This window comes from Antechinus flavipes, chromosome 2, assembly GCF_016432865.1.
Source record: "Antechinus flavipes isolate AdamAnt ecotype Samford, QLD, Australia chromosome 2, AdamAnt_v2, whole genome shotgun sequence".
In the NCBI taxonomy this organism is placed as follows: domain Eukaryota; kingdom Metazoa; phylum Chordata; class Mammalia; order Dasyuromorphia; family Dasyuridae; genus Antechinus; species Antechinus flavipes.
The window spans coordinates 363,046,473-363,071,841 of NC_067399.1; the positions used below are offsets into that span (position 1 = coordinate 363,046,473).

General features: G+C 34.4%; 1 protein-coding gene across 1 annotated transcript; it reads left to right on the forward strand.

The window, feature by feature from the left end:
- The first annotated feature begins 3,150 nt into the window (after positions 1-3,150).
- On the forward strand, positions 3,151-24,372 carry C2H5orf15 (chromosome 2 C5orf15 homolog). The gene is made up of 3 exons (XM_051978207.1): positions 3,151-3,377; positions 16,380-16,888; positions 21,880-24,372. The coding sequence occupies exons 1-3, from the start codon at positions 3,212-3,214 to the stop codon at positions 22,009-22,011; spliced, it is 807 nt and encodes a 268-aa protein (XP_051834167.1). The 5' UTR covers positions 3,151-3,211; the 3' UTR covers positions 22,012-24,372.
- Positions 24,373-25,369: the final 997 nt, after the last annotated feature.

The following is a 25,369-nucleotide window of genomic DNA, read 5'->3' on the forward strand; positions in this document are numbered from 1 at the left end:
GTCTGAAGTGGGACTTGGGAAAGTGTGTTTGAAACAAGAATGTCTTGTTCTATACGAAATTCTGTGGAATCTTTGAGAAAACATATGATAGGAATGAAATTCGGATTATTGGTTCTGTCTGGGGTATAGTGGTTTCTCAGTACACATGAGACAAATAACACAGAAAAGACATTCTCTATAAGATTTCATATATATGAGTAGCCAAGAAACCTTGCAATAAAGAGGGCATTCATCATTTTCTCACAGTATTTGCATTAAGGGATGAATAAGGCCTCAGTCACTGACATCATTGAATCTATGTATTCCTGGTAACTCATGGTAGCCAGAAAAAGCTCATAATTAGATGTATGGATAGAACATTGAACCTGTTTCCTTCAGAGGTCTGTTTAGAGCTGAACTCTGCCTTCTAGTTTTCTTTAAGTGGACCATGAAGTTCAGAACTTTCGCAGCAATAGAAAGGGAAGAGAAAATGTACAATTATATTTCACTTTATACATGTGTGGATTAAAAAAAATGGCATATGAAATGAAATTTTGGAAATTGTATCTTTTGATTAGACAAAAAAAGAAAGTGTCTTAATATAAATTACTGTCTTGGCATTTCGCTCTACACACAATTATTTTTTATTTTCTGGTTAACCTGTGGCCCAGTACCCCTTATGGACTCTGATTACACATATATATGTGGGATCTAGACTAGGAAGCTTAACCCAAAGAAGGTTCATTATGCCTTCACCTTAAGAGTTTTAACTTCAGAGAAATCTCTAAGATAAAACTTAAATTTGTGTCTAAGTTTCCCCAAATGTGGGTAATTCCCATGGGAGCATAGTGTACAACTCTGACATTGGGAATGGAATAGACTTTATTTTGCCACCACAGAAACTGCATAAGACACAAAGGACTAACAGAAGCCCATGAAGGGATACAGAAATACAACAAGCATTCAAATGTTCCACCCAGAAAGTAAATACATTTTGTGGGATGAGGCTTCTGAACAGGTAATCACCTTCTGATGGGCTTGCATCATCTGAGTTACATGAGAATTAGGAGTGATTAGGAGAATAGCAGAGTGATTCTATATGTGTTATCTGCTTTTAGAAGCACATTGTTAAGGAAGTTTTCCTCTAGAAAGCTAGTGCCCAAATGTTCAAACTCGTGAACACATACCTGGAGTTAGTTAAACATGAGACAATTTCCAAAGATTCTGGGATCATGTTGCCTAGGGTATTAAATTAAATTTAAAATTTCCCCTCTTTTAACAGAGGAATTTGGGGCCACAAACATTATCCATGAACTACCTATTGGGGCTGAGCAGACATATACATGTTTGCCTCTGCCACATTCTGCTATAATTATCTATAGGCAAGTAGGTGGACCAGTGAATAGAACACTGGACTTGAAGTCAGGTAGGACAAGTTCAAATCTAGCTTTGGATATACTTAAACGCTGTCTGAATGCATGATGCTGGGCAAGTGGCTTAACGTCTGTCTGTCTTATTTGCAAAAAGGGGATTAATAACAGCACCTACTGTCCAGTGTTGTGAGATAAAATGAGATATTTTTAAAATGCTTTGTAAACCTTTAAACACTATCTAAATGGTAGCTATTATAAACTATTTCTCTCCTGCTAAACTCTAAAAGAAGATGCAAAGGAAAAAGGAAAAGAGGAAGTTCTGAAAGTAAATCGGTTTCATATTTTGATTTATAACCCAGAGAAAGAACACTGGGAAATGAATATAAACTGCTTGCATTTATGTTTTTCCTCCCGGGTTATTTATACCTTCTGAATCCAATTCTCCCTGTGCAACAAGAAAACTGTTTGGTTCTGCACACATATATTGTATCTAGGATATACTGCAACCCATTCAACATGTAAAGGACTCTTGCCATCTGGGGGGAAGGGGTGGAGGGAGGAAGGGGAAAAATCGGAACAGAAATGAATGCAAGGGATAATGCTGTAAAAAATTACCCTGGCATGCGTTCTATCAATAAAAAATTATTTAAAAAAAAAAAAAAGAAAAAAAAAAAGAAAAAAAATATTTTGATTTATACAGTCTAGGGAAGGAAGGGCTGCTTTTCTCAAAATAACTTATTGTCTCTGATTCTCAGGCACAATTCATCTCATTCACAGTAAACCAATCTGAGGAATGAATTATCTCTGTCCTCTCAGCAAGGCCCTAGGCATATATGGTATCCCACAGTGGGTATCTTTCTGATGCCTGGAAAGATTCACACTGTACTTTTATCCAGTAAAATAGTGAACTTATCAAATTAACACAAGTGTCTCCTGATCAAGACCCTCCTCACTTTAAAAAAAAAAAAAAAATGGGGCATGCCTGAAGCTTGTAGTGGCTTTTTTTTTTTTTTTTTTTTTTAAATTAAATCTCTGTTCTCCATTCTCACCAAGAATATCAGAGGATATCAGAGTAAGGAAGGATTTCAGGGACCTTGGAATCAAGCAGAACAAGTTAAGTTCTTCCACAAAACTCCCTTTCAGGCACATTTAAATAGCCACCAAAATGCTCAGAATGTCTTCTTTTCTTCAGTATAAGGCAGGGAGAAAGACCTAGTTTTAGTTAAGCTTTTGACACATCTTGGTTGTCTCTTAAGTGTTGCAGACCAGAGGCGTCAAACCCAACTGCAGAAACCATGTTAAAAGGTAATGGGTAAATTATTAACCAAATAAACTTACAGTAAAACATAGATGATAAAACTTGTATTTTAAAATTAAGTCAATAGGGGTCCGCAGGGATCTTTATGTACGGATTAGTGAGCCCCCTCTCTCTTCACTGTCTTCTCCCCTCCCCCCCTTCCAATTTGTGTTTGACACCCAAACTCTAGGTAAATATCGAGGACTCTCCAGTTTGCAAAGGATGTAAAGGCCTGCATTGGCAGCAGTTTTCTCACTTGGGAGTACCAATACTGTATGCTTTGCTGCTAACTTTCCACTTGATCTTGGGTAAGTTTTTCTCCCTCCCTGTCGTCTTCGGTTTTCACGTTTGTAAAGTGAGGTCCCTGGAACCGGGGGTCTCTAGGATCATTACTACTTCCTGCCGGTCCAGGGAAGCCTCTAAGCAGTTTCAAGTAAATATTCCAGCCTATGCCTCAGAACTCTGGGGTGGGAGGGGCCATACCTTACTGGTGATGACGTCACCGCGCAGGAGACGCAATCCTTAGCAACCGGCGCTCTGGTCGGCTCCGCCTGTCCGGGCTATGCCTAGTGTTCCCGCCCGCAGGACCATGGAGGTGGCCCTGCAGGAAAGGCCCCCGCCTCGGCTCCGCGAGTCCTCGCACCGCCGTCCTGACCTTCCAGCCCGGGCCTCGCCTATACTCCTGCTCCTACTGCTGCTGCTGCTCGCCTCCCCGGAGCTGCTCAGCGGTGAGGGCCGGTTGAGCTCAAGGCTGGGGTCTGGGGGAACCGAGAGCCGTCTGCCGGCCTGGCCTAGAGGGTGTTGGGGCCTGCGGAGTCCGGACCATGAGGGGTCGGGGGAGTCCCCGATATAAGGGGAGGAGCCAGGAAGGAGCCAGGGCTGACTGGGGGAAGCATCTGTGAGGAAGGGTCGGGGAGTGACTATGGGAGGGATCTGTGAGGAAAGGTCCTTGGATTAACCGAAGGAAGGTGTGTGTGAGGACTGGGCTCGATGTGCTTGAGAGAAGGCCTCTGTGAGGAGGGGCCAAGTGTGTCTGAGGGGCCCAGGACCAGCCGAGACTGTGTTGGGGAAAAGGAACTTGAGGAGCGGGGCACCTGAGAAGCTTGGGGGTGGGGAGGAGCTCAAGGCCGGGAGTGACTAAGGCAGGTGGAAAGGGAGAGTCTGGACCTTGCACCGTAAAACTAGGGTTTTAGAGTCCAGAGCTGGAATAACCGAGAGAAAAAGGAAGGGAGAGGGAGAGAGAAAGAGAGAAAGAAGGAGGGAGGGAGCGGGGAAGAGAAAGAGAGAACTGTGTGTGTGTGTGTGTGTATGGACGTGTATGTAGATGCGTACATACACGTGTACACCGGAGGACACATTTTAGAGTAAGGCCAGGGGGAGAGATGTGAAGTTTTGGGTTCGAAAGAGGTTCAGAATGAGGAGTCAGGCTTAGGAACCAGCGAAATTTGGGGCATTGTGAGGTCTGGGAAGAGGGGCCAGGACATTGGTGATGTGAGGAGGATCTACTCACTCTCCCTCAACCTCCTACCCCAGGAGGAATTAAGGTTGATATTAAGCCAAAACAGCTAATGGGATCTTGAGCTACATCAGAAACATTACTTCCAGGAATAAGGAGATGACTATCCTGGTCAGACTATATTTGGAATATAGTGTTCATTTCTGTGCTCCACAGTTTAGGAAGAACATGGATAAGCTGGAACTTAGAGAAGACATGGGTAGCCTATCTGTTGTTTTTGACCTCAGGAAAGAATTGGGAACCCTGGATGGAAGTTGTAAAGAATCAAATTTATTTAGATTTAATGTGAGGGAAAGTGGTCTAAAAGGGAGATTATGACTCCCAAAAGGGTTGACATTTTTTAAGATATTTTCAAGCATAGACTGGATGACAGTTTGTCAGGTGTATTCATAGTAGCAAGGATTTCCTTTTTTTGTGGGTTCGATTAGGTCACTGTTCAGCACTTGTGAGTTTGTGTCAAGGGCCAGTAGAAACAAAAATAACATGGCATTAGGATGAGAAAGGTCTGTGAGGCTATGGCAGATTAGTGGTGGGGCCTAAATTTTTATGGAGGAGCTTTGTGTCTATATGAATAGAGGGGGCATTCTTGGGACTTTAATTGAGTAATTGCTTGCTTTTTTTTTTTAAACTTTAAAAAAATTGATTTAGTATTTTATTTTTTCCCCAGTTATATGAAAAAAACATTTTAAACATTTATTTTTAAAATTTTGATTTTAGATTCTTTCCCTTTCTCCCCCTCTCCCCCTCCCCTTATTGAAAATTAAAGCAGTTCAATGTATATTATATATGTCATTTCCGTAATATTTATGTTTATGAAAGAAACCAGACCCCACCCCCAAAAAACCCTCAAGAAAAATAAAATAAAATAAATGTTTCATTCTTCATTCAGATATGTAATGTTTGGGGTAGTTTTCTGAAGGATCTCTGGATGGGCCTGTGGTTAAAAGAGCCTTCTGTGTCTGAGAGTCCATTAAATACCTCAGAAAGATTTTATCACTACCACACACTGAGCTGGGCAACCATTACATCATCATCACATTAAGTAGGGAACCATTATCTCACACTGAGTAGGTGCTTAACGATAAGTACCTTGCTGTCCTTGATTCAAGTATATCTTTTCAGAGTTCTGCTCCTCTACATAGACACCATTAGTTTTTTCTCTTGAGTATGGATAACATTTTTCAGCATAAGTTTTTCAGATTTGTCTTGGAAATTAAGAAGCTATTCTTAAACCATTCTGAAAAATTTATGCTGAAAAATGTTACATTTCACTTTTTATCAGTGAAAATATAATATTGTAGATGGAACACAAGCTATGGATATAAATATTATATAGAAAAAGACTCCTGGAAAATCTGCAAATTGTGGCATGAGAAAATAAATCAGCTAACAAGTAATCTTTTGTGAATTGTACAGAAGCTTCTGGGACAGGGTGATCTGAAGAGTGATCCCAAGCCTTTTGGGGTTATCAATTAGGAACAACAGAGTCAGAACTGTTATACCTGCTCACTACTGTCAAGAGACAGTCATCTACCCACCTTGCAGGGAGTCTCCCTGACCCTAAAACTAGAATCTATTTTAGTTTAATAGGCCTCTATTTAAGCCTAAGATTAGAGACAATGGGCAGAGTTTTCAGGTTCAAGTCTCACTTTTATGATGCATTATGTTTTTAATTGAAGTTCTTTTTATCCCTGTTTCTCAAGTGATGCTATATTAAACTTTTGATTTACTAAGCTGTCTGAGAAAAGCTGTTCTTAAATGTGTATGTTCCATAGGAAATCTTAAGAGAAATTATCTTGTTTCTTTTAAGAGAAACTCGGTTCTTCCAACTAAGTAGTGGAAATTTTCCTGGTTTTGATTTGGTATTAAGTGCTCCTTTCATTTCAAATTTTAGTTTGAAGGAACCTTCAAAGTAGAATTGCTTTCAAAATAAACGAGCTTATTCATTTAGAAGAAATCCCAAAATATGGATTCATAAATTTTATGAAGAAAGGCAATTTTATGTAACGATTGAGTCATTAAACAAATATAGAAAGTTGTACTGTAGCATAGATACTTGGAACATTAGAATTGGATATAAGGAAAGGTAAGAAAGATGAATTGAAGAATTTGTTGTTGTTGAGTTGTTTCTGTCTGTCCAAAACTTTGTGACTACTTTTAGGGGTTTTCTGGCAAAGGTACAGGAAATTTGACATTTCTTTCTCCAGTTCCTTTTACAGCTGAAGGAACTGAAGCCAATAAGTTTAAGTCGCTTGCCGAGGATCTAATATCTAGTGCCTGAGGCCAGATTTGAACTTGGCTTCTCGCTCCAGAGCAAATGCTCCATCTACTGGGCCAGTTAGTTCCTCAGACAGATCATCTCTAGGAAGTGACATTTGAACTAAACTTGGAAATGCAGGAGTGAATTATTATTTATTTCTTTCCCTAATTAACATATAAAAATATTTTTAGCAGTCATTAAAAAATTCTTTTGGGGGGCAGCTAAGTGGCACAGTGGATAGAGCATCAGCTCTGAAGTCAGGAGGACCTTAGTTCATATTAGCCTCAGACACTTAAAACACTTCCTGGTTGTGTGAGCCTGGGCAAGTCACTTAACCCCAATTGCCTCAGCCAAAAAAAAAGAAAAAAGAAAAATTCTTTTGGATTCCAAATTCTCTCTCTCCCTTCTTTTCCCTGCCCTACCTTTCCCCTTTGAGAAGGGAAACAATTTAATAAGTTATATATGTTTAATCATGCAAGACATATTTCCCTGTTGTGAAAGAAAACAGACAAAAAAAAAAAGAAATTTTAAAAAAGTATGCCTCAGCCTATATTCAGCCTCCATCAATTCTTTCTCCAAAGATGGATATTATTTTTCATTATATGCCCTTCAGAATTATCTTGAATTACTGTTTCTGATAGATAAGTCATTCACAATTGCTAATATTGCTGTTACTATATACAAAGTTCTGGTTCTGCTAATTTTATTTTGCATCAATTCATATGAGTCTTAGGTTTTTCTGAGAGCATCTTTCTCATCATTCTTATAGCATAGTAGTATTTCATCACAGTCTTATACAACTTGTTTAGCAGTTTCCCAATTGGTGGACATCCCTTCAATTTCCAGTTCTTTACTACTACTGAAAGAGTTGCTGCAAATATTTTTGTATGTATGGGTCCATTTAATTTTTTTATAAGTTCTAAAAACTTTCTCATTATTAGGACAGAAGTATACATAAATAGAGGACATGAACATAAATTGAAAATGATGGAATGATTATCTTAAAAAATGAAATTGAAGGGTGAGAAAAAGAAGAATGCACTGGTAGAAAAGAAAAGGAAGAAGTAGAATGGGGTAAATTATCACATAAAAGGGTTATAAGTATTATCTTCCCGTATTTAATGCCTTATGATTTTTCTTTCCTATTCACTTTTTAATTCTTTTTTTGAATCTTATATTTGAAAGTCAGATTATCTATTCAGCTCTGGTCTTTTCATTAAGAATGCTTGAAAAGTCCTCTTATTTTATTGAATGTCTGGTTTTTCAGATTATAGTTGACGGATTATACTCACTTTTTCTGGGTAGACGATTCTTGGTTGTAATCCTAGCTCTTTTCTAAGCCCTCCATTCCAGAAACCTCTAGATCTTTTGTATCGTGACTGTGACTTTGTGTGATATATTTGATATTTGAATTGTTCCCTTTAGGTTACTTGCAGTGTTTTCTCTGGAATTTTGCTGTAAATTCTTGGGAGTTTCCATTTGGGGATCTCTTCCAGGAGATGATTGATGGATTCTTTCAATTTTTACTTTGCCCTCTGGATCTAAATCATCAGGGCAGTTTTCCTTGATAATTTCTTGAAAGATGATGACTAATCCCCCCCCTCCCCACAATTTTTAAATTTTGGTCATGACTTTTAGATTGTTCAATACTTTTTTTTTTTTTTGCAAGTTTTTTTTTTTTGCTAATTAAATAATTTTTAAGTTCTCTTTTCTGGATCTGTTTTCCAGGTCAGTTGTTTTTCCAGTGAGATATTTCACACACACATACACACACACACACACACACACACACACACACACACACATATACATTTTTTTGGGGGGGGGAATATTTTTTCATTCTTTTGGCTTTATTTTATTTTTTTTCCTTGGTGTCGCATAAAATCATTAGCTTTCACTTGCCTAATTCTAGTTTTTGAGGAATAATTTTTTTCATTAAACTTTTCTACCTTCTTTTCTCTTTACCCAGTTTGACTTTTTTAATTGTTCTTTTCTTCAGGGAATTTTTATATCTTTTTTTCCATTTGTTTTTTCTATTTGTTAGCCATAAGGTCTGGTATGCTAGTACTCTTTGTTGTACTAGGACTGAGATCCAGGACTACAACTCAGATTCAAATATGGGCAAAGCATCCTGATGCTAGTAAAGGGACTGTTATAACTTTCTGATTAGTTGTCTGACCCATTTTCTATCTATGGGTCTATCTATTTCCAGATTTCTCTGGAAACTGCCAGCTACTGCAAACTTCCAGTGCCTGCTGGTTTGGTGGGGTATGGCCTGTGCTTCACTCATTCTTATACAATAGATCTTAATTGCTAACCTAAATTGTCTAAATTGCTAACCTAACTTTGAAACGTTTCATCCTGCCTTTTGTGAGTTCTGCTACTCCAGAAATTGTTTTGAGGCATTATTTAAAAGGGTTTGAAGGGCTTGGGGAGAGCTCAAGTGAGTCTCTGCTTTTTTTCACCATCAGTGGAGTTAAGCTCAGCAGTGAGGATTTTTAACAATTTTAATATATATAACTTTATTCAGCAACTTCATAGTATTCAATCCAATTGATACTTGAGCTTTGTTTTTTCTACCTGAAGCAGACTTTAAACCAAACAGGACACACAGACTTGAGTGTTAAAAAAGATCTATCTATTAGACACATGAATATTCTTTGTGAAGTCTATGCATGACTTGATTCACTATACTATCTGATATATTACTTTACAGTAGATCATGGCTCCTGGCAAGTCCTACTGAATTGAACAAGGCTTTGAATATGAGTTCGGTAATAGTCTACATATTTGCTTTTCCAGATCAGAATAGTTAAGTTCAAAGAAGCACATCATTACTTTGGACTTTCCAGCTTCAGCAGCTTTTATTTACCCAAGGCATAGTGGGTTTCAGAATATATTGGTAGGCAGAGTAAATAGTCACACCAGTGAAATTATATATCTTTGAAGCAAAATCTAATTTAGTATAAATATTTAGTTTGGGTGTTTAATTTCCAGGTTTTGAGTTAAGTAGGGCTCATAACTTTGAAAGTATAGCATTCCAATAATTCCCATAGTAAATTACAAATTGATAACTTGAAAATTTGAACAAATTTTATGTATATAACATGACTGTGCCCTAAGTGAAATCTTATGCTTAATAAATATAATTTTTTCCTTCTTCTCTCCCTCCCTTCTTCCCTTCCTTTCTCCCTCCCTTCCTTCCTGCCTCCCTCTTTCCTTTCCTCCCTCCCTCCCTCTATCCCCCCTCCTCTTCCTCCTTCTCTCCCTCTTCTCCCTCCCTTCTTCTCTTCCTCTCCTCCTTCTCTCCCTCCTTTTCTTTCTCCCTCTCTCCCTTCCTCCCTCTTTCTTCCTATCTTTCTTTCTCTCTCTTTTCTTCCTCTCCCTCCCTCCCCCCTTTCTTTCAAAAGGGGAACCTATTGCTTCTTGATGCAGTCCATTCTACTTACTGGTTAACTATAATTGTTTGAAAGTGTTCTCTTGACATCTGGCCTGTATTTGGCTCTGCAACTTCCACTCATTATTTCTGATTCTGCTTTCTGGGACCACATAGAACAAAGTTAATCTTTCTGCTGCTATAGGACAAACAGCCTGACAGACTCTATTTATTTGAAGATGCTTTTCCTGAGTCTTAGCGTGAGGTATTGGGGAGAAGATGACAGGTATTTTAAAAAGATGCCGTTCTTACAACACTATAGAGAACTAACAAATTTTTTGGTTTAATTTGTGTAATCAGTATAATGGAGGACTGGCTATGACAGGAGCTAACATGGTAAGTTAATTCAAAGAAAAAACTCACTAAGTATTTCCTGTGAACATAGCACAGATCTAGGGGATGTGTATGCATAGAGAAAAAAGGGAAAAAAGGAACAATCTTTTCCCTCAGGGAACTTAAATTTTAAGGGAAATAACTTTATTTTGTACTCTCAATTTCCCTTTTTGTAATTGAGATGAGAATGGGTATGTAAACCTATTTTGTTTACTTTTTCCATTGGTGGTAGATTTACTTATATACAATAACATATAAAGAATAACATGTCACCATTTTAAATGTGCCTACTTTGAAAGATAATAAAGATATAACATGTATTCTAAATATTTGTGATTTTTCAGTTGTTCCTACCACGATGAAGATTGTAGCCCCACTTTTTGGTTTCACAACTCCACTGTTACTTGGCAGATAGTCCTTTAGTAGTGAACCTACTTAGGCTTGTCATTGAACATGTTTGTTTTTTTGACCGTAATCAGACTTTATAGTGTGTTTAACTTTCCAGACCTTATGCATCACTGGTTAACTTCATTGCTATAAGAACTGTTCAACTTTTAGTCCCTCTTGTTTTCAAACCTGGCCTTATGACAGTTAAGCATTTGTCTATGCCCATCCAAGATGGTACACTGGTGAAGGAAAAGAGTAATATGTAAATGTAGCATATGCTGTGATTTTTATCATCGTTGTCTTATAACTTTACAGTTTCTTTTTTTGCAGAGTTGGCATATAATGAGAATAGAGGAAAAAAGACTTATACTATTTTTGTGTAGCTCCTTTGATAATAACTGTCTCAGAATGTAATTGTGATTAATTTGTATCATAATTATCTTTTTGTCATCTTAGTTTCTTCTGGGGAAATAATAGAAGTATTGCATGGCTCCCCATCCCCTAATATCCTTCTGCCATATTAAATGTGTGTTCTTGTATCATATTCTTTTAGGCATTAGAGGAGACATAAAGTTTTAACTTCTCACAGGAGTTAATTTATAATAACAAAGATATATAGATAGATAAAATAATATACAATATTACTTGGAGAGTGCATCTGTTTTAAAATGAAGTCTAAAGTATAAAGGGTCAAGTGATACCAAACTGTTGCCATTTAGACATGGATTTTAATTTCTTTATCCAGTGGTAAAGATGGTTTGCTATTTTGTCATTCACATATCTCCTCTTACCCAGAAACTTTTGCCAGTAGTAGCATTTATTTTTGAGACAGCAGATAATTATTGTAGATAATGTGGAATAAAATATGAGGGACAAAAAGGCTGCTTTAGATGAATGTTAAGGTCCCTTTCAGCTCTAATGATCTATAATGCAAACTATAATCTTAGCCTCATTATCCTTGTGCTTGAGTAAACCTTAAATGATATAACTTTTGAGTGCTTCACTTTATGTTGCCAGACTTGAGATTTATGATTTCCAAGTCTGGCATGGTTAATAATAATTTTTTTAATGAAGTACAGTGGGTCAAGTACCCCATTTTACTGATGATAAAAAAAATTCTGAGGTTTGTCATTTATCTGGTTAAAAAGTAGTACTTTACTAGATTGTACTTGCAGTGATAAGGACTGTCTTGGAGCATCTATTTTGTTTACTGGGCTTTGCTCTCTTGCCTTGGCAGTCTTCTGTTTCCTGGACTGTATTGGTAATTTGTTTTTCTTTTGGAGATGGGTGGGTGAGGGAGATATGTATAAGCACATACCTTTTTAAATTTAATTTATATTACCACTTTTTAAAATTTAAATAGTCTAAAAAATAAAAATATTTTGATTTGTAGAGATTGCCTGACTGAGTTATAAATGTTCACACTGAAAATTTAACAATCATCAAATCAGTCTGAGCTGACTCTAGTACCCCTTTGCTCTCTATGGATACATATACACACATATATACACACCCACAAAATCAAAAGAAATCTCCACATTGACTAATTAGGCATACATATACACATATGTGTGCATAAATACATACTTACAAATAAATGCATGTGTGTGTGAGTGTGTGTGTATATATTTATATCAATATACCTCATACTATACCCTGAGACTATTACTTCTCTATCAGGAGATGTTTGACATGCCATTTTGACCTTTTGGAATCATGGTTAGTCATTACATTGATCAGAGTTCTTAAATCTTTCGTAGTTTATAATGTTATTGAATAAAGTGTTCTTCTGCTTCCACTTACTTTACTCTGCATAAATTTATAAAAGCCTTCTTTACTTTGTTCTGCATCAGTTTATATAAGTTCAGGTTTTTTTTTTTTTTTTTTTAAATCATCCGTTTCATCATTGCTTTTACTGTAATCATATTCCTTTATATTCATATATTGTAATTTGTTCAATCTTTCCCCAATTAATGGGTACCCCCTTAAGTTTCCATTCTTTGTCAATGTAAAAAAAAAAAAACTAGCATAAATGTTTATATATATATTTCCTTTTCTTCTTTCTTTGATCTCTTTGGAAGTATGGGCCTAGTAGTGGTATCATTTGATCAAAGATTATACATAGTTTAGCTGTTTTCTGATCATAATTCCAAACTGCTTTCTAGAATAGCTGGAGTAATTCACAGTCCCACCAACATCAATAATGTGCTTATTATCTCTAAGCCTCTCCAATATTTGTCAATCCCTCTCCCCCTTTTTTTGGCCGCTTTGATGAGTACAGCCTCAGGTATTTCTCTGACAATCTGTGATTTAGAAGTATCTAACTCCCATGAGTTGCAGGCAACCAGATTGAAATGGTAATTGTGAAATTTTTAACAAAATTAATGAAAATGCAAAATGGATCATGTTAATTTGTGCTTTTATAAGCCAGTATGTGAGCCATAGGGATCCATTTCTGCTTGAATTTGACACCAGTAATTTGGAACATTTCTTGTTAATGTGGATATTTATAGCTTGAATTTCTTCTTCTTCATTTCCTTTGATTATTTCCTATTTGGGGGAATAGTTCTTACACATTTGAAATAGGAGAGTGTGTATGTATGTGTTTCTTGGAAATGAGATCTTTATCAGAGAAACTTGCTGTAAAGATATATTTTTAAATTGGTTTACCTGTTTCCCTTCTAATATTAGTTGTACTAGTTTTGTTTGTACAAAACTTTGATTTTACATAACCAGATTAGTCCTTTTGTGATCCTCTCTAACCCCTGTTTACTCATGTACTCTCTTTTTCTGTAGATATGAAAGATATTTTTTCCCTTGCTCCTCTCATTTTCTAATGCTGTAACTTTTTATTTCTGTGATGTATCCATAGGTCTTATTTCCATAATCAGAGTAAACCTCTTGATTAGTGTTTTCCAACGTTGGGACTTTAGAATTTTTAAGAGAATTCATAAATACATTCGTGAAACCATTAAATTTAGAATGTTCATTGCTTTAACTAGATATCTCATGTACAAAAACTACAAAATAAAACTAGACATCTCATTAAAAGGACTCAGTGGAATATCTAAATATAATTTTTCTTGTAATAAACTCATTACTCATTTACAGCCAATCAAATTCATATAGCTTATTATTTTTTCAATCAAGAGATACTTAATAGCACATTTCTCCAATAGATCTGTGAAATTTTGTTTAGTTCTCTTGATGGAAATTAGTTACCATTGCTCTAGGATAAGTATTTGTTTCCTTTGAAAAGTTGTGTTGGGGTTTATTTGAGCTTTTCCCCCTTATTCCCATTTTGACAGAGTGAAAATATCTTTTGCTTCATTTATAGATGGCAGAATAGTTTGGAATTATCCTGTCCTATGTTCTTGGAGATTTCTCTCTTACAAGCCACTTATATAGTGCATTAGTATTTGACAAAACAATTATTATACTTTGATTTCTAATTTACTTAAATTTTTTTGTGATAGCAAGAAACTGGAAGCATATTTGCTTGCCTATTGATTGGGGAAAGGCTGAATAAATTGTGGTATGTTTATGTAATGGACTATTGTACTGTAAGAAATAATGAATATGACAATTTCAAAGAAACATATAAACAATATTAAGGAAATACTGTAATTAAAAAATATAACCATAATATAAAGGAACATAATAGTAAAAGATTCATACCAGTACATTGATCAATTCTGCCTACTGAGGACTGATAATAAAACAAAATTATCCCCTCCTCCCCCCTGCCTCTCTGCCAGCATACTTCAATCTTCTTAATAGGAGAGGTATGATAGATGTAAGTCTTATATTGTCAAGGCTTGCTCAGTGTGCCAGATTAGTTTGCTTTACTTCCTTGTTAGAAGAGAGTTTTATTTTGGGGGGAGGAGGTAGACTACAGGAAAATAACAGTGATATAAAAAAAAAAAAGAAGCAACATAACACTAAAAAATTAGCTTACTGTTGGTAGTTCAGAGAAACTTTAGAGCCTTATTAACTAGTTCTGGTCAATTAACTTGTTTAAAAAATTTTTTTTATTATAGCTTTTTATTGACAGAACATATGCATGGATAATTTTTCAACATTGTCCCTTGCGATCACTTCTGTTCCAACTTTTCCTTTCCTTCCCTCCACTCCCTCTCCTAGATGGTAGGCAATCTCATACATGTTAAAGTATATCTTAAATACAATATATGTGTATATATTTGTACAGTTCTCTTGTTGCACAAGGAAAAAAAAACAGATTTAGAAAGGTAAAAATAACCTGGGAAGAAAAACAAAAATGCAAGCAGTCCACATTCAGTTCTTAGTGTTCTTTCTCTGGGTGTAGCTGGTTTTATTCATCACTGATCAATTGGAACTGAATTGGATCTTCTCATTGCCGAAGATAATCCACTTCCATCAGAATTGATCCTCATATAGTATTGTTGAAGTGTATAATGATCTCCTGATAATGCTCATTTCACTTTTTTTTAGTTTTTTATTTAAATTTTAAATTTTAATTTTAAAGTTTTTAAAAATTTTTTATTATAGTTTTTTATTTACAAGATATATGCATGGGTAATTTTTCATCATTGACAATTGCAAAACCTTTTGTTCCAATTTTTTCCCTCCTCCTCCACTCTCTCCCCCCCCCCCCCCCCCAGATGGCAGGTTGACCAATACATATTAAATATGTTAAAGTATATGTTAAATACAATATATGTATACCTGTCCATACAGTTATTTTGCTGTACAAAAATAATTGGACTTTGAAATAGTGTACAATTAACCTGTGAAGAAAATAAAAAATGCAGGCGGACAAAAATAGAGGGATTGGGAATTCTATGTAGTGGTTCATACTCATTTCCCAGAGTTCTTTCGCTGGGTGTAGCTGGTTCAATTCATTACTGCTCCATTGGAACTGATTTGGTTTATCTCATTATTGAAGAGGGCCACATCCATCCAGAATTGATCATCATATAGTATTGTTGAAGTATATAATGATCTCCTGGTGCTGCTCATTTCACTCAGCATCAGTTCATGTAAGTCTCTCTGGGCCTTTCTGAAATCATCCTGCTGGTCATTTCTTACAGAACAATAATATTCCATAACATTCATATACCACAATTTACCCAGCCATTCTCTAATTGATGGGCATCCATTCAATTTCCAGTTTCTAGCCACTAAAAAAGGGCTGCCACAAACATTTTTATACATACAGGTCCTTTTCCCTTCTTTAATATCTCTTTGGGATATAAGTCCAGTAGTAACACTGCTGGATCAAAGGGCATGTACAGTTTGATAACTTTTTGAGCATAGTTCCAAATTGCTTTCCAGAATTGTTGGATCTGTTCACAACTCCACCAACAATGCATTAGTGGCCCAGTTTTCCTGTATCCCCTCCAACATTCGTCATTATCTTTTCCTGTCATCTTAGCCAATCTGACAGGTGTGTAGTGGTATTTCAGAGTTGTCTTAATTTGCATTTCTCTGATCAATAGTGATTTGGAACGCCCTTTCTTATGAATAGAAATACTTTCAATTTCATCATCTGAAAATTGTCTGTTCATATCCTTTGCTGGTCAATTAACTTTACAACTTCAAGAATATGTAATTTAATGGGTTCTTTCCTCCAGGCCAGTAAGAAGCATCAGAATTTGACGTTAGTGGCGTCTGAACAATTAAAACTATAGCAATTGAGTAAAATCAATAATATAATAAGAGGCCTATGTGAAATATAAGTAAGTAATGCTTTCAATCTTGTGCATATGAGAATAGATTTTACATTTTAATGTTTTTTATTTTTCATTCGTTTCTAGCATCACCTGTGAAACAAACCTTAGAAACTGTGGAAACTGAGTCAACAGTTAACCATACTAGAGCTAATGTTTCCACCACCAGTGTCCCATTCCCCGTGCCCAGTTCAGAAAAAAATGAAGTGATCACATCTGTAGTTTCTCTGTCACCTACTACCATGCCTCAAATGGAAGTTGATGCTACTGAAGATACTAGAATAGAAGAAGAGGAACTTCTTACGTTAAACAGTTCTCCATCTGTAACCAAGGATGCTTTGGACAATGGAGATTATGGAGAACAAGACTATGACTGGACTCCCAATTCTAGAGATGATACCGATGAGCAAATGCAAGAAAATACAGGTTATGCAGGATTTGAACAGACTGTTAATCTGAACAGTTTTCATGAGACAAAATCCTTTAAGTCTCCATCATCAAATATAGAAGAGGAAGACAGCCATTTCTTTTTTCATCTCATTATTTTTGCTCTTTTGATTGCTATTGTTTACATCACATATCATAACAAAAGAAAGGTGAGTTTGAGAATTTTCTTTACCTTTACCACCGCATGTCATTATCAAGTTTTTTCCCAAGTACTGTTAAATATCTCCTTATTATGTTTTGACCCATGGTACCTATGTACAATTTTACTTCTGAAGAGATTTATTTCCACTTTTCGTTCATATAATGAAATCTTTGAAACATTTCCATATTAGAGTTTTTGAAATTATAACTTTTCTGACTAAACTAAATGTAGTCAGATAGTGAAAATTAATGATGCTAGGAAACGTGACTATTATTGATGGTTATATTTTTGCAAGAACTTGGTTAATTTGAAGGTAAAATTTAAGGATATCTAATCAGTAATCTACATATCTGCATTCCAGTTTTGTATGTGTGTATATTAAACCTCATAGCCCAACATGATAACTTGTGTGTCCTTCTGATTGTGAATTAAATTGGATCTTTAATGATCAAAGTAAATAGATTTAAAAAATGTTTTCTATATAAACTAAGTATGACTATTGCTATAGAATTCATTTTCTTAAAAAAATTTAACATTTTATACCTTTAAATTTACTTTGGCACTTCATTCATGGCTTGTTTTTTTTTTTTTTTTTTAAAGCAGAATAGATTTAAAATATCTATTTCTTATTTTATATTTTTTGCATATCATTAATTCCTTTTGAATTCCCAGTATTACTGGCATGTATTGTGTTAGTAGTTTTTAATAATTTAATAATTTCTTGAAAGTTTTGTTGTGAATTCTTGTTCATTTCTTTGTTAATATCACTTTACTTTCTTTTTTATTCAGTTGTCAAGTGACATTGATTTTTTGATAGTCTAAAGTAACAGCTTTTAATTTTTATTTTCTCCACTTTTTAATATTTCTCCTTTTGCTCTTGTTTTCAGATTGCTAATATGTTAATTTTTTGTAGTATTTTTAGTTGTTTTAATTCACACTTATTGTTATTTATTTATTAATATAAGTTCCAGAATTATAGAATTTTCTTTGAAAACTGCCCTATATTAGAATTTTTTTTTCTGATATTTAGTTTATTCATTATTAATTTGACTGGATTATGCTTTTAAGGAGACTGAACTCAATCTGTGATTTCTTTGGCATAAGAAACTCCCACATAAGGAAATTCCCACTGTTAATCCACCTTCACTGGAATTTATAGTCTTAAAGAGTTATTTAGAGCACTGAGAAGTTGAATAATTTATTAGCACAGTCACATAGCTAGAATGTTTCAGAGAAAGGACTTAAACCCTGGTTTTTGTGGCTTTGAGATCAACTCTTTATTCACTATGCTATGCTGTCTTTCTGTCCATAAAGGACCATTTATTATATATTTTTCTTTATTTATTTGTATGCTTTCTTTTTGTTTTAGCATATTGCTGATATACTAGGCATTCCAAAAAAATTTTAATGCAGTTTTCAACTATTAAAGCTTAATACATTTTAGTAACATAAAACTGCATTAACTGCATTTTTGGGGTGCCCTGAGTATATGTACACTTTAATATTCCTATTTAAAGTTATCATGGGTCATTCATACCATTGAACTCTCTAGTTTCCTTCTTGTTTATCCTTTAGTTTTGTTTAACTAAGAGAGGAATATTCATGTCTTCTATCAGTGTTTTTTTCCCTAGGTTTTCTTTAAAAAATTGAGTCTATGCTATTTGGTACATGTACATTAATATTATTTTTTCATTACAATATTTTTTAAATAATTGTTTTCCTCTCTTGACTTTTAATTTTTATTGATACTTTATTTGAAATCATAATTGTAATTCTTGCCTTTTTTAGTCATTTGAAGCACTAAATAACTACATTTCTGTGTATATGTGAATTTAGGGTTCTGTGAATATATAAAACATAGATATTTAAAGTGTTTTAAATGTCTAAAAATGTATACCAATGACTAAAAATGTACACACACTCATACACATATATATTCAGCATGTAGTGAACTTTGATTTTCTATCATTTCCTTACGTTTTCCTCTTGTTGGGGAATCAAATGGTAATTAAACATTTAAGGTTCTAATTATTAAATGTGCGACTTTTAAAAATGAACTATTTACATAAATAGAATTGCTCTCCATTTGTTTTGCTTATAACAAGCTTTTCTTTCTCCCATTATCTTGACTAATCTCAGATACCTTGGATATACTTTTATTATTGTTGTTTATTCTTTCTTTTGTTTATTTAACCTTTCTTTCTTAACTCAGATAAATTTGTCAGAACTTTCCACATCACTCTTGTTACTTTGTAATAACTTTTTAGAAGAAGTTGTTTTCCGTCTATTTCTTTCTTACATTTCATCTAGAAATCATATAGAATAAGTTATTTCTTGACGGAGGAATAGGATTGAGAAGAAACTTCCTTAACCTTAACCTTTTTTTAACCTTACTCCATTCTTATTTTTTGTCCATTTCCTTATCATTTATCTTTAATGTCATGCCATTCTTGCTTTGGATTCTTTCCAAGCCATGCTTCCTGGCTAGCAAATTACTTTCCCTCAGAGTGTGAGTTAAAATTAAGCCCATTTTGAAATAGCTAATCAATCCTTGACCTAAAGCATCCAGATCCTTTTACTCACCTCCTAATTCTCCAATCAGTTGCCTTTTCTTATTATCTTCTCCTTCAACCCAATCTTATATGAAGATGTGACCTTTCTTCATGCCAAGGTAAATATGAGTAAATGATCCCAGTCTTTCCTATATTCTGTAAACAAATTTCCTCTTCTCCCATCCTCATTCTGTTGTACCTTGATGCCTACAAATACTTTGATGTATCTTCCATCCTTAAGAAATCATTTGATCCGATTATCTTTGTTAGCTTGTGTCCCATATCTTTGTCATTCTTTGTGGCTAAACTCATAAAGAAAATCTTTTACACTTGATGTATATACTTTTCTGCTTACCTTTTAAATTCTTTGAATTTGAAGATTTTTGCTTTTATTAATTGATATGGATTGGGGAGATTTCCCCTAGGAAATCTTTCTGAGAAAGATTTCCAAGTTTTTGCCTCTAAATTTACCAAGTGTCGCATTGAACTCTCCCTTATTTTATTTTTTGAGATACACACACACACACACACACACACACACACACACATTTAGGTTATACATGTGTATATTCCTTTTTTACACATTTCCACATATGTCATATTGGGAGAGAAAAAAGAGAAAAACCACAAGAAAGAAAAAAAAAACAGAAGAAAAAGAAGTGAAAATAGTGTGCTTTGATACATATTCAGTATCCATAGTTCTCTCTCGATGTGGATGGCATTTTTCATCCCAAGTCTATTGGAATTGCCTTGAATCACTTGGAATTAGCTCTTCTCAGCAAAGCTAAGTTTATATTAGTTGATCATTACACAATTTTGCTGTTTTCCTGTATCTGCTAGCTTCACTCGCCATCAGTTCATGTAAGTCTTTTCCAGGCTTTTCTGAAAATAATTTCATTATATATGTGTGTGTGTGTGTGTGTGTGTTCTGCATTTTAAATAGAACTTTCTTCTGGAAAAATACTTTAGATATTTCATATATATATATATATATATATATATATATATATATATATCACTTTCCAGTTCTTTGCCACCACAAAAAGAGCTGCTACAATCATTTTTGCACATATGGATCCTTTCCCTTCTTTTATGATCTCTTTGAGATATAAACCCAGTAGAAACCCACTATTGGATCAAAGGTTATGCACATAGTTTGATAGTTCTTTGGATCAGTTCACAACACTACCAACAATACATTAGTGTTCCAGTTTTCCCACATCCCCTCCAACATTTATCATTATCTTTTCTGAGCATTTTAGCCCATCCAATACGTGTGAGGTACTAACTCAGAAGTGTTGTAATTTGCATTTCTCTAATCAATAGTGATTTAGAGAATTTTTTCATATGCCTATAAATGGCTTTAATTTCTTTTCATCTTAAAATTTTCTGTTCATATCCTTTGACCATTTATCATTTGGGGAACAACTTGTATTTTTTAAAATTTGACTCAATTCTTTCTATATTTTAGAAATGAGGCCTTTATCAGAAACACTTAATTTTTTCCCCAGCCTTCTGGCTTATCTTCTAATCTTGTCTGCATTGGTTTTGTGCAAAAATTTTTGAATATAATGTAATCAAAATCGTCCATTTTGTATTTCATAATGTTCTCTATTTCTTGTTTGGTTATATATAAGATCTGAGAAGTAAACAATTCTTGCTCATAGTAATACTTTTTATGCCTAAATCATAAACCCATTTGAACATTATTTTGGTGGAAGTGTTGACTTAGTTTCTGCCATACTATTTTCCAGTGTTCCCAGGCAATTTTTCTCCCATATTTTAAATGACATGTTAAGTTACATGAAGACAAAGGGGTTGTACATAGTATGTGATGATCTGTATGTTTAGAACATCTGAACTCTTTGCAGTTCCATAAGTTCTATACAAAATACTGTATAGAAAATTCAAACACTAATTTGTTTTGTCTTTAATAAGTTAGAATGTAATCCTTTCTGTTTTCTCTTCTTTCTCTTTCATTTCCACACAAACACTGTACATGGGTAAGGTAGGAAAAATAGAGGGCAGAAAAAAATCCCCCAACTTCCAGAGAACTAGTTAATAAAGCACTGAAGAAAGGCATATAATGCCTATGTGTTTTTTTTTTCCTAAATGTTTCATGTAATTAGTATTTTAATTGTTTTATCACAAGAATATCTTTTAAATTTAAAATGTAGTTATAGAAAAACACAGTTTTCTTCATTGACAGAGCAGAAAGGTTTCAAGCTTTATTTCTGGCCATTTACTACTATTCAGTTATGTATTCATTTATAAACACAATTTTAGGCAGGGTCATAAATATCAAAATATTATACTGTAATTTTTAAAAAACAGAACAGAAAATATTTTATTATTAGAGAGACCGAGGGTTTGTTAATTATTCAAAGCTCTACTTTCTACTTCTATGTAATCATTTGCTCATTTAAATAATTTTGTTTTATTTCAGATCTTCCTAATGGTTCAGAGCAGAAAATGGCGTGATGGTCTTTGCTCCAAAACTGTGGAATATCATCGGCTAGATCAGAATGTTAATGAGGCTATGCCTTCTCTGAAGATTACTAATGATTATATTTTTTGAAAGTACTGTGATCTCTGAGGTTACTTATTTAGTCGTTTTCTTTGTCTGACTTTTTATATCATATTATGCAGATATTTGCCATAGACAATTTGGTACATAAATGAGAGGTTCATCTCTCATTTTGTCATGCTGGTTTGGAAATAAGGGATGTGTATAATTTTTAATCTTTATTATTATCTTTTTTTTTTTTAGCTGAATTCAAAATCTGATATTGAAAATATGGAGCTAAATATCTTGTGTACCCTGTTTTTTTTCAGGTTTATTTATGTTGTGTCTTCTGAAAATGTCAGTGAAGCTAATTTTTAAATCCCTTGAAATATTTATGTCAATTTAAAATAGTCTAGCATCACTGCAGCAGTTTCTTTGATAGCCAAATATTGATCCATTTTTTAAGCACAGATTTCTTTGTGCTTTCAAACTAATATAAATGGACATAACAGAAATAAATGTTCTGCATTTTAAATAGAACTTTCTTCTGGAAAAATACTTTAGATATTTCTTAGATGACTTCAGCAGTACTCTTAGACATTGGGATTGCTCATTTAGGCCAAAACTTCAAGTTGATAATACACCAAATATATTGAAATTTCTGGCATGACAGACTTTATAATCACAATTTCGTCACTTAAGAGTTAAGGAAATTAATTTATCCTTTGCTTATTGAATTAAATCTAGAATTAGAAGTTTTCAGTCAAATGTAAAATATGAGTTACCATATAATTGGAACTTATTGGCTTCTTCAGGGTTCCAAAGTGGGAGCTCAGTGGCAAAGAAAGGATTGCTATAAAAATATATTTATTAAGCAGTTATTTTATAATAAGATCTTGTGGGAGATAATTGGGATAAATTTTGTATTAGGGTGCATCTTCCCATGTCTGTCATAATCAAATTATACCTGAATTAAGTCACATAGATTTTTTGTGGGTACACGGACTTTTTTTTAATGTGTCATCTTGTTACTTCACAGATAATAGAAAATGACTGATTTTATTTTTGTATACCTCTTAGTGATGATCAAAATTGTAGACAAGTGATTTGAACTGAAGGTGACTCATAAGAATCATTGTTTGGTTTTTTGTTTTTTTTTTGAGAGAGGATGCTCTCAGATATATTTTAAAATTATTAACCATGGAAATAATTAGTAGGTGGGCTATCTTATTTACTCAGATGAAGCAGTTTAGCTTAATTCCTTCAGTTGAATACTTTATTAATACTGAGAAAGTGAAGCACAAATGTCATATATCATAACTATTTTCTTGCAGTAATTTTTATTATATTTGAATTTGCATCATTTACTATTTTGAATTTTTTAAAATAAATAGCAAGAATATAAATCTATGATGTCACAACTTGTGTTATGTGTAGCATTTCAGCATACACTTATGTTGCTGTTAGGAAGCAATAACTTAGTTGCACATAACTTTATAGAACACTTTACTGTTAACTAAACTTTGTAAAGTGTGCTAACAAGTAAGTTAAACTCAAATACTATTAGTCATAGTGTCTCAGATAATCTAGGGAAAAACAGCTCAGTGACTTGGCTGCAGACTGAATTTATTAAAGAGTATTTTATTCTGTGTAATTATAGCAGGTATTCTGCCTGATAAATGAATTTGTTGCTATTGCTTCAGACTCTGACTTTGTGGGATGTGGGGAAGTGTCTGTAAGTCATTGTAAGAATTTCTACTTCTGAACTTCATAGTTTCTTCAGCATTAAGCAGGAGACTATTCCTGCTTGACTTCTCAGGTTCCTTTCTTTCAGCCCAGGAACACACATGGTAATTGAACCAAATAACAATGAAAGAAAAAGCTAAAAGTTCTAAGCAGAGTCTCCAAGTTTCACTAGATGAAGAGTACTCCTAGATTGTCACTAAGCATCTCTAAATGGGGGTGACATAGGAAGAAAGGAAAAGCAAGCTGACGTGAAAAGAAATACTCTGCAACTGTCTAATTTTTGTTGAATTGAGGTAGTCAATATTGGTGCATTTCTACAGACATATGGAGTAAAACATGTTATATATTGTAGCATATAAGCCCACCATTCTGTCCCATGTAATCTAAATTAATGGCAGTTGTTAATTTAGAAATGAACATTCAAATCTTTGTTTACCATATAAGTCATTATTCCTCCCCTTTCCAGTTCTTCATCTGTCCTCATTTGCAGGCCCAGATCAGGTGCCTGTTGAGAAGGTTTACAAAGAAGATCTAAGGAAAAAAGGGTAAATGAAGAAAGAACCACATTGTAAAGCTATTCCGTGGAAAGTGAAGCAGATATCAGAAAAAGTGCTGAAAATCATTGGGCAGTGGTGCTGAGAGGCATGGTGTATTAACAGTGCAAATAAAATACTAGTTTTGTTTTAACTTTGTATTTTGAATCTCCCCCCCCCCCCCTTTTTTTTTTGTCAAAAGGCAATCCTGAATTAAAAAAAGGTAGGTGGTTTCAAGTTGAGAACTTTGTGTTGTTTTCTAAAGGAACCTCAAAAGTTCCTCAATGAGACAATAGCTGTTTGTTTTAAACTTTCTGTCCTTGCAAAGGGTTGCTGTCTTTGATGGATATGAAGGTGGGCTTTGGACAAAAACAGGAAAGGCACTCTTCCAGAAGTGCTGGTATTCTTCCTAGTGAATCCCTTTTGGAAGCAGCTGTGACAAGTTTTAAGTTAATTGACTCCATGACTTTTCTCATTCATAATTTCAATCTCCTCATTCTTTTCTCATACTTGTCTCCTCCCTCAGGGCCCAATCAGCTCCAGAGTACTCACTCTTGACTTCTAAATCCCCAAATTGCTCCCTTTCCCTAGACTTCAGACTTCTCAAAGACCTTAAATTTTCTCTTCTGCTTTAAATCCCCTACTTCTTAACTTCTAAGTCCTCTTCCTTACTTTAGACCCCTCCTTTTCCCAGTTCCCTCCCTCCCATCCTTTTCCCACCTTTGTTTTTATAATTTCTTAGAAATGCCATCTCTTCAGTTTCAAACAGTATTACTGCTAAAAAACATCCTTTATCTTACTGACAATATAAAATAGTATATGCTTGCCATCTCGAGGAAGGGATGGAGGGAGGGAAGGGAAAAGTTGGAACAGAAGTGAGTGCAAGGGATAATGTTGAAAAATTACCCATGCATATGTTCTGTCAATAAAAAGCTATAATAAAAAACAAAACAAAATAAAATAGTATAATATAGGGTAATGCAAGTGAGGCGATGATAGCAAAGGAGAGCCAAAGTAAGAGAATTTGAAGAGTGTAAAAGTGTGTTTTGTAGAGTGGAGGTTAGGGTAGGGTAAATGAAGAAAGAACCACATTGTAAAGGAAGAGGAGGACTTGGAAAGAGGCCATTGGAAGGACCTTTGAGATTTTGAAG